General features: G+C 43.5%; 1 protein-coding gene across 2 annotated transcripts; it reads right to left on the reverse strand.

Moving 5' to 3' along the window:
* Nucleotides 1–42: 42 nt before the first annotated feature.
* Nucleotides 43–15,002, reverse strand: vezt (vezatin, adherens junctions transmembrane protein). Of its 2 annotated transcripts, none has more exons than XM_041964212.1 (12): nucleotides 14,870–15,002; nucleotides 13,438–13,575; nucleotides 8,930–9,019; nucleotides 8,623–8,807; nucleotides 8,048–8,332; nucleotides 6,788–6,934; nucleotides 6,253–6,400; nucleotides 5,120–5,478; nucleotides 4,407–4,600; nucleotides 3,614–3,720; nucleotides 3,242–3,449; nucleotides 43–2,393 (listed from the first exon to the last, which is right to left on the reverse strand). In XM_041964212.1, the coding sequence occupies exons 1-12, from the start codon at nucleotides 14,903–14,905 to the stop codon at nucleotides 1,846–1,848; spliced, it is 2,445 nt and encodes an 814-aa protein (XP_041820146.1). In that variant the 5' UTR covers nucleotides 14,906–15,002; the 3' UTR covers nucleotides 43–1,845. The 2 variants fall into 2 exon arrangements, with proteins under 2 accessions (XP_041820146.1, XP_041820145.1); XM_041964211.1 differs by having other exon boundaries at nucleotides 6,788–6,946.
* Nucleotides 15,003–15,289: the final 287 nt, after the last annotated feature.

A 15,289-nucleotide genomic window follows, 5' to 3' on the forward strand; every position in this document is an offset into this window, starting at 1 on the left:
CCCCACACCGTGAGAGTCTCTGAAACATGAGCGTCAGAAAAGACTTCAGGATACAACGAACACTTCCAGAATGGCATTTTATTTCACGTTGGAAAATGCAGGAGGGGTAGACCTCACTGCGAGAGAGGTGCAGGAGGGGTCAGGACAAGGCAGACATGGTGACAAGAAAGACTGGGAAGGTGGTGGAGGAAGGGGTGGGGGGCATACATCAGGGCCGTCAGACTCTTATGGCAACTTCATATGAAACATAAAGTTATAGATTGCCCTCACATGAGAGAAAATCCACCTCTTTTTTTATCGCTATACCCGTACAGGTATTTGATTTTAAATCTCACAGCAGCAGTTCATTGAATTCACGCCACATGATTCAGTCTATAAAGTGTCGAGTCATAAATAAGTCTTCCTTATCTTTCTGATGAGCGTGCCCCTGTAAACACAGACGCTGAAAAACGTGACTAAATCAGTCTTTATCAATCGTTCTTCAATATAATAGCGTTGTATTCCAAATCGGCCATTCGAAACAGGATTGCGACTGTGTGGTCGCCCCCCCAGCGTGTCCAGTCTGACAGCAGAGAGATGGATAAAAATAAAGCGATGGTCGTAAAAATAGCATCTCACTTCCTCTTCTTGCAGAGCTCCCTCTCACGCTTTGTGTTTAAATCAGTCTGCCTATAAGAACTTATGTCGGCAGGGTTCAACCTCCTTGAAGTGTGTTCAGATAGAAAGTGAAGCTAAGATTCGCCTTGTGTCGTTTAACACAAATCACCTGATCGCGTTTATTTGCCCAAAACAAACAGCAGTGGTGGAAAGGAGGAAGTACATTTACTCACGTACTATACTTAAGCACTATTTTGAACCCCTGAAATAATGAAAAATCATTATTATTTTTTTTTACAAACACTCTGCAGGTACAGTCACACGTGTGCAAATGAACATCAGGCGAAATTCATGAAGTTCACTTAAGTTGAATTTAAGTGAATTAATTTGCTCACATGCTTCTCTTACTACACACGTGTGACATTAACCCTAAAATGGGCTTTTATGCATAACAAGTACTTTTAATACTTTTGCTACATTTTGCTGCCAATAATTAGGTTCTGTTGAATTCCAAATACTTTTTACATTTTGACACGTTATTAGTACTTTGATTAATGAACGTAAAGGATCTGAATGCTTCTTCCACCACTGGCCGACTGAAATGCTACAGAAGTTAGCTGTAAATGTACAGCGCAAAATAATCTTAAATGTTTACCTCAACATTACATGCTGTAAAAATCATGCAGACAGGTCCCCGCTTCAATTTGTGCCTCATGGACGAATTTGCGTCTGATCACGTTGATCTTCTCTTTCTGTCTGAACACATAATTCCCACCGCATCTCAAGCCCTTCTACTCCTCCAGCCAATAACTTCCTTACAGTACCTCAGATCGGAGTGATTTGATTTCAGTGACTCGAGAGAAAACACAGCATTACACTTTTTTCATGTATGGCGCCAAACACTTGCTTCTTACAATCTTTGTTTCCACACCTACTGAGTGATTGTGAACAATTTACACAATGTGGATGTCGCCAAGTAAACTGTAGACATTCTGGACCTTAGCACTGTAAGGTCATGTTTTGTTTTAGTGGTTTTGGTACCTGAGTTTTAACAGCAAAAGAGCAGTAAGAATCGTGGGTAATGTACAGTAACATGGACGGATGGGTGATAGAGTGGCGTAAATTTGAGATACCTCCACACCAGAAACAGTTAAGATGTAACACAAGACCCATCGATAACAGACAGCCAGACAATCAGACATAAGTAAGTCTCTGCTCAGTGCTTGGTTAAAGCAGCAGGGTTTCATTTTAGTCCTTCTCAGGGGTTCGTCTGTCGCCCTCATCCTCATCCTCCTCCTCATCATCTCCGAAGGTCTGCTCCTCCATGCTGATGAGCGAATGCGAGCGTGCCGCCACCTGAGCGGCGAGGGCGGAGCTGAAGCTGAGAGCCTCCGAGCCGTGGATCTCCGTCAGTCTGTCCATTACAGAGACAGCAGGGACTTTGGGGTTCAGGAAGCAGTCCAGACCGTTCTGGCCCCCCCCCTCCTCCAGGACACCGTCGTATTGGTGCAGCTCGGACGCTCCTCCTCCTCCTCTTGAACAGACCGAAGTTCCTCCCAGCTCCCCTTCCTTCGCCTCCAAACCGCAGCTGAACTCTGTCACCGGCTCGGCTGAGGGGTCAGGCCTCACCCTGCCATCTCTTCCTTCCTCTTCCTCCCCTTCGTTTCCTGCGGGGCACTCTGAAAGGTGGTTTCCTTCTTCATCCCCAGTTTCTACTGATCGCAGGGAAGCCGGCGCGTCTGACGGCTTTGTGGCAGGATCTGAGCTCTCGCCGCGATCTGAAGGCGTCACAGCAGCTGCAAGAAAGACGAAGAAATAAATAATTTAAGTGATGTATTGAGTTCCAGTTTTAACTCTGCATTACAAAACTGATTAATCGTACACTGACTGTCTTTGGGAAGCCTTTGACCTGGACTATAATGCAACAGTTTGACCGGAGTAACCATGGCTGCAACCATTAATCATTTTCATTAGATTCAGCTATAGATTATCTTTTCAATTAATTCACACATTTTTTACTCTATACGTCAGAAAATCGTGAAAAGTACAGAAGGTGACTTTTGCCTGGACTTCACACTAGTGTTGAAACATTTATTCGATTGATGTCAACAATTATTATTACTAAATATTTTCTGGTTACAGCTTCTTAAATGTGAGAATTTGCATTCTACTCTTATTATTATAATCTTAAATTGACAAATTTTCCAATGAACCTTGAGCTGTTGGGTGTGATGTGATGGACATTTGTCACTTTTTTTTTTTTTTTTTTTCAGATTTAAGGATAAATTGATGAATGGCAAAAAATAGTTCCATATAAATCATCACTATTAGCATCCTATTGCCCACAAATCTACACAAACAGGTATTTTTATGAAAGGGAAAAAGTAAAGAGTATCCACACACTGGATAACAGTGACCAAAACTTTATCAGTTCATAATTTCAATCACTGATCAAGCAAAAATGCCAAACTGTTGGTTGCAGCTTCTCAAATATGAGGATTTTTTGGTATCATAGCAACCTAAATATCTTTGGGTTTCAGATAGTTGGTTGGACAAAATAAGACATTTCCAAATCCAATCCAAAGTTTATCCTTCAGTGTTTCAAAGCTGTCACAGCAGAGAGGTGACACGGGTCAGTGCAGACCTTGGTCATTGAAGAGCAGCTGCTTCCTCTTCATCCTCTCCCCCTCTGACGCACGGAAGCCCAGGACAGCTTTGAGCTCTGACAGGACACGACGGGACTCCTCCCTCTCCCGCCGCTGCCGCTCCCGTTCCTCCGGTGACAACATGTCAGACCAGGACCCTCTGCCTTCACCGTCAGAGTCTGAGTCGGACACGTAGGCCTCCCACTCCTGGTTCAAATGAAGCAGAAGGAGAGATGGCCCACAGGGAAACAGACCAGGAGGACACAGGGGATGGAGAACCACTGAGACAAGTTATATCATGTTCATTCTGAAGGTCGCTAAAATGACAGAAATCTTGACTGTGTGAGGTGGAAGGTGGACATTTATCTTACCAGCTCCTCTGGCACAGGGTCCCTGTCCAGGATCAACGGGTAGGATGGAGGAGGAGCGGGAATCTCTGGTACAGGTGGACCGCACTGTTCCAGACCCTCAGCATTACCTGAGGACGTGGTTGGGACTGATGTCATTGCAACAAAATACTGATGACCTGAACGACTTGGTGCTGGAGCTCGGTCACAGTGTTGACTGTCCCGCTCTGGTTGGTCTGTTTCTTGTCCTATATTCTGAAGGAGCTACTTCCTCCATGACTGGCAATAGTCTTGAGTCATTGTAAAGGAAGGAGGAAGTCTATGCTAAAAATAGGCCCTGCGTAAATATGGAAGCCAATATACTACCAGAGGGGGTGTCACTGTTCTGTCTTGTATATATTTTGTTACATATTGAGTAATGCAGAAAAAAAGTTGTGACTGAGCACTGAACCTACAAGTGCTGCACGTAGCTTGTGCAGCAAATGCTAATTTGAAGAAAACAGCAACACAGTTCAGATTTTATAGTAAAGACATTTAAAGGAATAGTTTTGGGAAAAATCTTTTGCTTTTTTGCCAGGTGCTACATGGGAAGACAGACAGCATCACATTCATGCATGTAAAAATGAAGCTACAGCCAGCAGCCAGGTAGCTGTACTTCCCAAAATGATTCACTATTACTTCAAATTGTTTGTATTGTTACTAAAACTAATGCATATTTTTATCATTCTTCCTACTGTACGTACTGTAGAAAAATAACGCTGAGGCTATTTTAATATCAGTAGGTTTTGTGCATACGTGTGTGTTCAACCCAGCTCACCTGGACAGGCGTTGGCCCGTCTCAGCATGCGTTCCACCTGGCTGATGGTGTCCTCCCAGCAGCCGGTGCTGGCCTGCATGTGAGGCTGCAGGTGGTGCAGCCGGTCACTGAGGTCCTGGTAGCCCTCGAACGTCAGTTCCGTCGATTCCTTGGACACCATCAGTTTTTCCAGGTCGTCCTCCAGGATGATCATCCTGACGACATCAAATCAAACAGAAGAAGAGGAAGAGTGTTGACAGTATGGACTGAAATTTCAAGCAGGAGAGTTTCCCTACATTATGTTATGTTGCTGCAACATGGAAGCCACCAGACTCAACATTAGAAAACACGTTAGTTCGGACCTGCAACTATCCCTTTAAGACACTGAGGACATACAACAACGCAAACAAACTAACCGATTGAGGCAGCAGTAGACCAGCAAATCCTGTGATCTGTAAAATTACTGTTTTTGTCAATGGAGTCTGGTGGCTTTGAATAGAGTAACATTAACAGCTATTTCTGGTTCAACAAAAAGGATCTTTCTCTTTAACAACATATGTAAAAATAGGGCCCAGGTTTAAAAACACGGGATTTACCGTTTAAGTTTAGATTCATGGTTTGGGTCACGCTGGAATGAACCAGTTTCTCTACACTAGTCATTAAAGTCTCATCTCATCTTATGGGGAGTGTAGAATGAGGACAGTCAGGATTGTGTTTATGTGCGTGTGTCTCACTCGCTGAGCAGGGCCTTGAGGTGCAGCTGGAGGCTTCGGATGGAGGTGTGCAGGGTGTTGAGCTCTCGGCATTTCTCCCTGGCTCTCCCTGTCCTGTCACAGCCCGTGGTCCTCAGCTGGGTCTCAAAGTGTCGGTGGAAGTCGTAGCTTCGCTGCACTTCGCCGAGGCAGCTGGCCAGAGCGTGATGGAGGGGCTCAGTCACTGCGGCGATGGACTGGTGCAGCAGGGGGGGAGGAGGAGGAGAGGTGCCTCCTTTGGGTCCGCCCTCTTCTTGCTCCTCTATTCTTTGCGGCGACAGGAGAAGAGCCAGTCGACGGAAACATTCAGAGCTTTGTCCCACCCACAGCTGGAACAGCATCTACAGGAGGACAAAACGACAAACATCAGCTGAACAACATTTGAGCCCTTCATCATAATACCAGAACCACTCATTGCTTTGACTTTTTAGCTGTCAATTGTTGCTTCTTTTAGTCATTTTACATCAGGAACCAAAATTAATGAATACATTGCTATTGTGTCCAGCCATCATCCTGCTCAAAGCTTTGATGCTCCTACACAGACAAAACTTCAAGTGTTAAAATACTAAGCTTACAGATGGACAGCAGAGAAGTGGATAAATTGGATTAAGAATAAGCTTCTTTGCTTTCCCGTCAAAAGTTAGATGAGAAGATCACCAGCACTGTCATGTTAGTACGGTTTGGTATGCGGCTACAGTCTGCAGCTGGTTAGCTTAGTTCTCAGTAGAGCCAGGCAAGTTATTTCCCAGTCTCCAGTCTTTAAGCTAAGATAACTTGTTGTTCCAGCAACACATTAACTGTTCAGACATGAGATCTTCTCATCTAAATCTTTGCAAAAGAAATGAACAAGCAATTTTCCCAAAATGTCAAACTACAATCGCAATTCCAAAACAGCGTCCCAGCTTTTTTGAAATCATGGTTGCAGACACTTGTTTTTATGAAGCCTGCATGCGGTGAGAATACTGAGGTAGTACTAATCAAATTTAGACAAACTCAACATTAATGAGGCTGTGGATTATTATTATATATTATATATCTTATGTTATGCCTTTCCACTCCTGTACTAGAGTTCTACTGGTGTTGCCAGTGGCTGCAGGTTTACCCTCAGGACTTACCTTCAGGGCAGGAAGGCTGTAGTCATCTGTCAGCTCCTGAGCCTGCTCGTCACCCAGGTGCTCAATACCCAGGCCGAGCCCCAGCTCCTTCAGAGGCACCGCAGACACGTAGTTGGTCACATTATCAATCTCAGAGTTCAGAGGAAACGTTGGGAGGGGTTAAGGACACATCGCACTTCAATGAAAACATAAGCCTGGGCTTACAGGGCTGGATGTCATATTTCAAATGCATGTTTACGCCTATAAAAGGACTTCAAATCATTAACAACTGAATGACACTAAAAGGTCCTGGGATTTCTCCTCTTGCTTAATAACAGCTGTGAACCTCAAAAGACAAGAACCCAAAGACGTTTTCCTACAATACATTCCCCCTGTGATGATGGTTTTCGGTGATCTGATGATGACGATGATGAATTTATGCAATCTGTTTTATACTAGTAACACCATATCCAGGCTAGTTACCCACTGTGTCACTACAAAAGAGGCTAAAACAGCATGTAGACACATTAAGTCTTCCTCTCCAGGTGAAGGATATGCCTTGAGCATGTGACAGGTGGCTCGACGTGAGGCTCTGAAGGCCGAGCGGAGCGCCCGGTACAGGGCCTTCCTCAGTCCAATCAGCTGCTGGCCTCGTGGCATCACCCCCGGCCCCGCCCTGCTAAAGGAGCTGGCCGCACTCACCCTGTCGAGCAAACTTGACAAGTGAAATGTGATACAACTGTGGAGACGTCCCAAAGAGGCAGGGGGGCACACACAACAAAGAACATCACATCGCTAAAGACGACACCAACAAACTAAGACAATTCAGACATGAACACTACACGGGAGTGTTGAAAACACTGTGACGAACAAGACAATGTGACATGCTATGAAAGGAACTTTCAGCTACAGCTCGACATTTTGGGAAATACACCTATTCCCTTTCTTACAAGAGCTACATGACAAGATTGATAGCACTCTCGAGTCTCGAGGGAAAAAAGCGTCACTCCTGAAAAGATCGACCACAGAAACTAAAAGCATTTTGTCAAACTAAAGAGAAAAAGGAAATAAAAATAAAACAATAACTGAAACAAAAATGAGCATATCACTGGAATAATGAGACCGCATTAGGAGCAGGTGCATCTTAACAGGTTGAATTCAGCCACTTTTCCCTGTAAGAAATGATTATCATCATCCTGGTAAATATGAAGCTAAAGCTATGGCTGGTTAGCTTAGCTGAGCAGAGAGACTGGAAACGGGGGCAAACAGCTCACTTGGCTCTGTCCAAAGGTAACAAAATCCACAGACCAACACCTCTAAAGCTCAATTATTAACACGCTATATCTGATTTGCTTAATGTGCACCAAAACTGGATGTTTCCACATTTCCAGTCTTCATGCTTAATTGAGATAATCTGCTGCTGGTTTTAGCTTCGTATTCACAGTACAGACACGAGAGTCAATCTTCTCATCTAAGTCTCAGCAAAAAAGAAAGTAAGTGTTCCGAAATGTCGAACTATTCCTTTAATTAAATTGGTGATTGACGTATCATGCTGGATTAACATTGTTTTTACGTAGACGATGCTAAAGCTATCTACACAGAGACAAACAGTGGTCTAAAATAAGTGTTAACATAAATAATAAAACACCAGCAGACACACTGGATGAGGAGGTACGTTAACTAACACGCTGCCAAGAAAGGAGTGAATTAACGGAGCAGGCTTGTACCAGGCAGTTAGAAACATGATAGGAAATGCACATAGCATTATGTGATCCGGTGATATGTATGCAGATAGACATAAAATGAGCACACTTACAGGGTGAACCCTCTGGAGATGACCTCCGTCTCCTGCACCAGGCGCAGGGCCTTGCGAGACAGTCCGGTCAGAGTCTTGCTGTTGTGGACCAGCGTCTGGAGATGCGTGGCTCGCGTGTGGACGGCTCTCTGCATGCGACCCTGTCTCCACAGCATGACCCCCCTCAGCCCCGCCCAGCCCAGCAGCGCCAGGCCCCATGGGGCTGCAGCCAGCGACCACAGGCCCTCTGATGCGGAGCAGAGACCCAGCAGCACCGCGGCCAGGCCGACCAGGCCCGCCATATCCCTGAGTGAGGAGAACAGGGGGGAATTCTGATTAGTGCAACCGTGAAGTTTTCATTTGACAGACTGTCAGTGAAAACAGACGGATCATGTCTTCAGTAGCCTACTGACTTTTTCCAAGCAAAACAGATTTTTTAAAAACTTTTCCTCCCAAAAAATCATCATCAGAGTTTAAGAGGTCATGAGGTCACTCTTTAGTTTTTGAGCCATAGTTTCAGTTTGTGCTGGTGTTATACTGGAATTATTTTGCCCATCCGCTGTACGGCTCAGTGTGTTTCTTTCCTAACAACGTACCACAGGGAGGGCCTGGCTATGAGGCTCGGTCTGGGCAGGATGCTCGCTCTGCTGGATGAGCCAGAGGGTGACGATCCGAGGGTGAGCAGACTCGGGTCTAACAGCTCGATCAGCTCCACGTCCTCCTGCAGCAGCACGTCCTGGTCCAGAATGCACCTCACCGAGTACTGACCGAACACACAGTCCTACAAGAAAAGAGAAACACGTGGAAAAAGTGCTTTGAAAGAAGAGATGCCTTTGAAACTAAACCAGAGTGAACTTGCTGGGTTCAGTGCCAGCATTCCTTTCTGCTTCCCATTCTACCTACCAGCTGCTGGCCCAGCTTACGAGACGCAGCCGCCTGGTGAATCGGACTCCATCTCCACAAGGCTTCAGCCAGTCTCCATAAGCGTCCTCCCTGCAAATCACACACAGGGGAAAGGTTATAATTCAGTCAGTTAAGTAATGGCTCCATTCCATTTTTATGCAGGGCTTTCCATTATTTTACAGCCTGATGCAGCCCCAGTGGATCAGTAAAGTTTAAATTTATTCCAGATAAGAATAATAAATGATTCACCTGCAAGTCTTTCTGTCACTAGCTCTTCTTCTACCTTGGGTTTATTTCCCGGGAATCACACATCCATTAAATAACAACTGTGTGCATTCAAACATGCGCTCTCACGGTTCAAAGGAGTATCCCAGGAGACAAACTCTTTCAGGAAGTGACAATAAGTGCAATGTGTGTTTGTAAAAACGCTCAATCCCGGTCGTATATAGCTCCTCTGTGGCACAAAAACCACATAACTGCTTCAGTTTCTTGAATTACCATTTTGGTGTTACAACTGAATGTTTATATTTTTGGCATCAATAAAACTCAAACTTTTAGCGTTTCTAAATGCACGGCTGACAGACGGAGAGGAAGGATTCTTTTAGTTCAGGAAAAAGAAACAAGCTTGCACATCTTTCACTGGAAACACTACAGACACTGCGCAGACACACAAACACACTCCTGTTTTATTTCTTGCTTCCTACGAATCTCTGTGTTCCCAGCACCATGGACTCTGTAAACAGTCTGAGACATCCCATCACAACCACAGTGTCACAGTGCCTCACATTTTTAAGTGCGTTGACACTGTGATGCATAACAAACCCCAGGCTGTTTAAAATGTTGCAAGAGTTTCTTGCACATGCTAAGAGCCTAAAAAAAAATCCCAAACTGTGTAATGCCTAATCATGAATAGGATCTACTTATCACTAATCTGCTTACAGTGTTTTGTGGCGTCCATGAAATGCTTTGTTTAAAAATGGGAGTCATTTTGAAAGGTGTTTGCATGTTGACGCTTTAACAATGGCATCCACACATCCAATATTTTCCTGTTTAAGATGAAAAACTGCGAATCCCGTAGAAACCAGCATCGTAACATCCTGTGAAGTGTGTGTGTGCTACAGTTCACAACAGACACATGAGGTTATTGATCAGACTGGGCAGCCTGTAAGCTGACCCTTTTCTGGGGGGTAAAGCACAAGTGTTATTAGTCTAAAGGCTGCAGTAGTATTGATTACCAATTGGAGACTAAGCTCTAGGACTGGGCATTCACATAACACTGATCATCAGCCCTCAAAGTAGGCCACAACTCTGCTCAGTCTTCTTTGTAGTATGAAAGTGGTTAATCCCACCGGATACTACCACAGAGATGATGTAAACCATGTACAGATTAACTCACATTATGCTTGCACTCTCATACTGTATAATATCCTGGCACAGTCAGTCCTTGCTCATCAGTATTCTCCTGCTGTCACACAGGGAGTACTGATTGACTGATTTCTACTATGGGAGAGAATGGGCATGCTGAGCAGACAGCAGTATATGATAGCAAGTCTAAGTGTGTGTGTGTGTGTGTGTGTGTGTGTGTGTGTGTGTGTGTGTGTGTGTGTGTGTGTGTGTGTGTGTGTGTAAAGAAAGACTGCTTTACGGGGACAATTCGACACACTGGGAAACACGTCTTTTGGCTTTTTTGTTGAGGGCCAGACATGGAGATTGATACCACTCATGTCTGCTCATTCAGTATAGAGCTAGAATCAAAAGATGGTTAGCTTAGCTTAGCACAGACTGGAACAGGAGGAAAAGACAAGCCTGTCCAAAGGTAACAGAATCCACCTACCAGGAGATCTGAAGCTTAATAATCAACACATTATATCTTGTTTAATCTGCACAAAAATGTAAGTGTAGAAACAACAAGATGTGGCTTTATGGCGAGTTGAGCGTTACTGATTAATTGTTAGTCAATTATCAAGCAAAAAAAAAAAAAAAAGCTTCTGGTTCCTGCTTCTCAAATGAGAAAATCTGCTGATTTTCTCTAGTTTCTACAATTGTCAATAATGTCTTTGGGTTTGTTCTGACAAAACAAGTGACATGAGATCAGGAGAGAGGGGATTGGAATAGTTGAGAAGTGGTTTGTACTGTGCACCAGTTTACATAGGGGTGTAGAGCAATTAACTGACTATGCAAATTATTGTCAGTTGGAGCCCTACACTGCTTACAAGTAATTCTCCAAAGTACAGTTCTGATCATTTATTTGCTTATGCAGTATTACCACAGAGAAATAACTCTAGCAAATGTGGTTATATAATAATGAATTAATATCAAATTACACTAATAAAACAATATTTTGTCTTATGTCTGTCAGCATGAGACAAAAAACTTTTATTTTCAGTCTATTTATTTAAGGAACCCAACACCAACTTCCAGTTCATACTCACACAGCTACACTAATTCTGATTTGGGATTATGATAGAAGCCCTGTACTGGTGGTCACATGGAACTAGTGATCACCATCCCACCTCTTTGTGTTACTTAAACATCACCAGCTTCAACATGCAAATTAATTTAACTGACGTCCAAAATATCAGCATATCAGGTCAAGGATGTTCACACATACTGTATATACCACAAGTAGTGTGCATGAGCGGCATTCAGTAAGACAGTCTGGCCTTTAACGTAAAAAACCACAAACTGTCTGCGTACGCGAGCAAGGTGTTTTGCCTCGGCTCCGACTTTATCTGAGGTCCAGGAAGCTGGTCACAGAGGGACAACCCAAAAGCTTTCCTGTCTCATCCGAATCTCTCATCCTCCTTAACTCCTTAGAACAACAGTGTATGAGAGAGGAAGCATGACACGTACGGAAAGTTCCTGAACGAAGCAAACACAACACCGTTTCCCGTTGCAAGAGGAGGGGGAGAACAAGGAGAAGCCCAGTCATGTGATCCTGAGCTGCCCAGGACACACTGCTCGTCTGTATGAATCACAGGTCGACTCAAACTACAGTCTTCAATGGTTAGATTCATGCATGTGCAACTCAAAGTTCACAGGTTCATCTGATTGCAGATCCATTAAAAACAGGTATGCACATCAGCAAAGCATGCACAATTTGTAAGAGGATGCTCGTAGAGGCAAATATAACATCAGAGAGGGAGCAGAGTATGGTCGCAGTAATCGCATTTGGAATATGTCTTTAAAAACACCAGCAGTAGAGAGGTGCAAGAGAGAGAGGTCTTCTTTCCTAAAAGGGATCTGCTGTGGGTGATTACAGAGTAAAGAACAAGCAATGCAAAATACCTGCATGTGTGTGTAGGAAGCCTGTGTTGCCATGTCCTGTCTGATTGAAGCGAAGCACATAAACCAGTGCACATAACGGTCTGTGGGTGATTGTGCGCCAATGTTGTTTGGAGTCAATAGTCAAATTAATTACTTTCTGTCTGACTGCACAAGTCAAACAGTGAAAACACACACAGACAGACACACACACACACAGACACAGACAGCCCTGGGTCAGATGTTTGAATAGTGACAGGAGTTTGTAAGGGCTGCCCCCTGTTAGTCAGTTAGCTGGCTGACTTTGACCTGATGGGATTTTGGTTGACTGAGACCTGACTTTAGCTGATTTGTTAAGTTATATGGGCTTCAGCTGAAATTATTATTTGATTAATTTGGAGCTGCAACTAACATTTATTTTCATTATCAATTAAGCTGCACACCATTTCCTTGATTAATCGTTTGGTCTATAAAAAGTCAGAAAGTAGTAAAAAAAAGTCATCAAATGTCTTGTTTTGACTGCCCAAACCTAATTAATTAATTCAATTCATATTCTGTTCCCAATGATATGAAACAGAGAAAAACAGCAATTCATCACATTACATAATCTGCAACCAGAGAATTGTTGGCATTTCCTCTGGAAAAAAAAATTTAATTAATTGATAATATATGTCAGAATGAATACATTAACTGGTTGACTGTTGCAGCTTGAGATTTATCAGTCAGAATACAGAGCAGAAAACTAATCTGCTACAATTACAAAAACTGCCTAATTGTTTTTGTTCAGTTAATTAATTAATTCACAGGTTCCACTATCTCAGAAGAATATATCTCCTTGTTTTTTTAGTCTATCATGATAGTAAATTGTTGGTTGGACAAAAGAAGCCATGTGAAAATCCCCTCAGGCTCTGTGACGGCTCATTTCTTGCTATTTTTTGTAGACCAAACAATAAGTTGATCAATGAAAAATAGAAATATCTTATCTTATTGACTGATGTAATTGATAATGAAAATTATTACTAGTCGGAGTGCTAATATGATTATTCATCATTTTATATTTTTATACTCATTATCATTATTATCTGAGCTATTTCAGGGCAACTATGCAATATCTGTCCAGGGGCTAATAAGTCTATCTTTACTGATGTGCACTAGGACTGTATAATAAGTTATTTGTCATTGGTCAAAATGATAAGAAAATAACATGTAATAAAAGTGAAAGGAAAAGGATTGGAGGAACTCACTGAAGGTTTCTGTGGATCTTCGTCGGGAGAGGTGAGGTCTCCCTCTTGTCCGCCATATTCCTCCTCCTGTGATGCTGTTGGACATGCCTCAAAGTCTGTGTGCCCTAGATCATGCAGGTACTGGAAAAGAGGGGAGTTCTGCAAAGAGAAAAAGAGAGACACTCAGATGGTTGAGCAGTAGTTGAGGAATGCTGCATGAGAGGAAGGGGGACATGGAGAGCGAGAGACGGATAAAATAATGCCAGATGGTTGGAGAGGAGGAGGCAGAGAGAAAATGTGCTGATTGGGTTATTAGCCTAATGTGGGCTGAGCTGACACTCTGGTTTTGCCCTAATTTTTCCCCAGTGTGAATCTAAAGGTGTCCTGCTGAAAATCGAGGGAAAACCATCACTGTCACATCAAGCAAGTCTACCTCGGGATTTATCAGCTGAAGTTGAGGCTCCACCCTCAACCAAAGCCCCTATCTCTCCTCCATGTAGCTTACTTTTCTGTCCTGGGAGGAAAACCGTAAAGCCTAACTGTCTTCACATGTGAATCCGTAAATCAACAGACACTCATACAGATGTCAGGACTGCCTTTTGAGCCTTTCCATGAACCCAAGATTCCCATATATCATTCTCTCTTGCATGGAGACTGGCCTAACTGTAAGCACTACTCATAATATAATAATCTCATTTTCTCATAGAGGTATAAATACAGAAGATGCTGTTTCTTACCCGAAACAAAGAAAGCTCACAATCAAATCAGCCATGAAATAAGCAGAGAGGATGAAACACATCCCGTGCTACAATATGTCCAAAGGATGCCTGACCCAGTTCTCCTCCAGCTGCTGATCCTCTGTGGCTTGGAAAACATTACTCTAAGCATCTCTGCTGTGTTTTGATGCCTCTGGACAGCTACACAGGAGCAGTTTAATGCATCACCCATCATAACACACTGTATGCACAGATAGCTGTCAAACAATTAAATGCTACTCACATGCATTGTCAAACGAAGTCGCAGCTCATGTTGTCACCATCCAGATGTAGCAGCTACGTGTGCGTGTGTGTGAGTGCGTGTGTGAGTGAAGGTTTTTTTCCAGAACCGACGCATTGGATCTGATCTTCCCCACCCCACCTTTCACTACCAGTTTAGTAATGATGAAACACCAACAACAATGCGCACACTAGCACAGCTCAGCCCCTCTCATGACCACCAAAGCTCCTTGGCAGACACACAGTTAGCAGCCAGCCAAATATGTGGATTTGTTTTGGATTGTCAATGCATGGCAACTGGGAAAACGGCTGCTTATGTGAGGCTAGCCTCCTAGCTTGCAACGCTATCTGTGTAAGCTAGCTCGGGAACCCAACGTCTATCTTTACCTCAGAACTCGGGAGGTATGACAAAGCATCGGTTACAAGTTTCGATAACAAACAGCGGCGGGAATACAAACCTCAAATACCACATCTTCATCAAACTCTTCAGTCATTGCTCTCCGCCATCTATACACAGCCCGTTTTGCATTCTGAAGTTGTAGGCGACAGTAGTCGGAAACAGCCGTTCAGAAGTTGGTGGTTAGCCGGTTGCTAAACTTCGCGTAAAACTACAATTCCCATAACGCTCATCTTCAACCACCGCTTCCTCGCGAGTAACGAGCTCAAGACAATTAGAGCGCCTCAAGTGGACGCGAGAGGCAGTGGCCCAACCGTTTGGAAAGCTAGGCACGGAAATCGAGTGTAAAAATAGCGAAAAACATTCAGTAGGTTACCGGAAGTTACCTTCAAATTAAAAAAATACACATTTTAAACAATGTGCTATAATAGAAAAGAGAGAAAAACAGCTCCAATTACATTTTAGTTGAATTTAAATATGT

Source organism: Chelmon rostratus, chromosome 22 (assembly GCF_017976325.1).
Source record: "Chelmon rostratus isolate fCheRos1 chromosome 22, fCheRos1.pri, whole genome shotgun sequence".
NCBI classification, from domain to species: domain Eukaryota; kingdom Metazoa; phylum Chordata; class Actinopteri; order Chaetodontiformes; family Chaetodontidae; genus Chelmon; species Chelmon rostratus.

Bases quoted from the DNA above. Each gene is read 5' to 3' on its own strand.
- vezt (XM_041964211.1), bottom strand. From the start codon at position 14,905: ATGACTGAAGAGTTTGATGAAGATGTGGTATTTGAG. The intron at 5,479-6,252 runs GTAAGTCCTGAG...GTCCTCCTGTAG, and splicing joins ACAGCCTTCCTGCCCTGAAG to ATGCTGTTCCAGCTGTGGGT. The intron at 3,721-4,406 runs GTGAGCTGGGTT...CCACGTCCTCAG, and splicing joins ACGGGCCAACGCCTGTCCAG to GTAATGCTGAGGGTCTGGAA.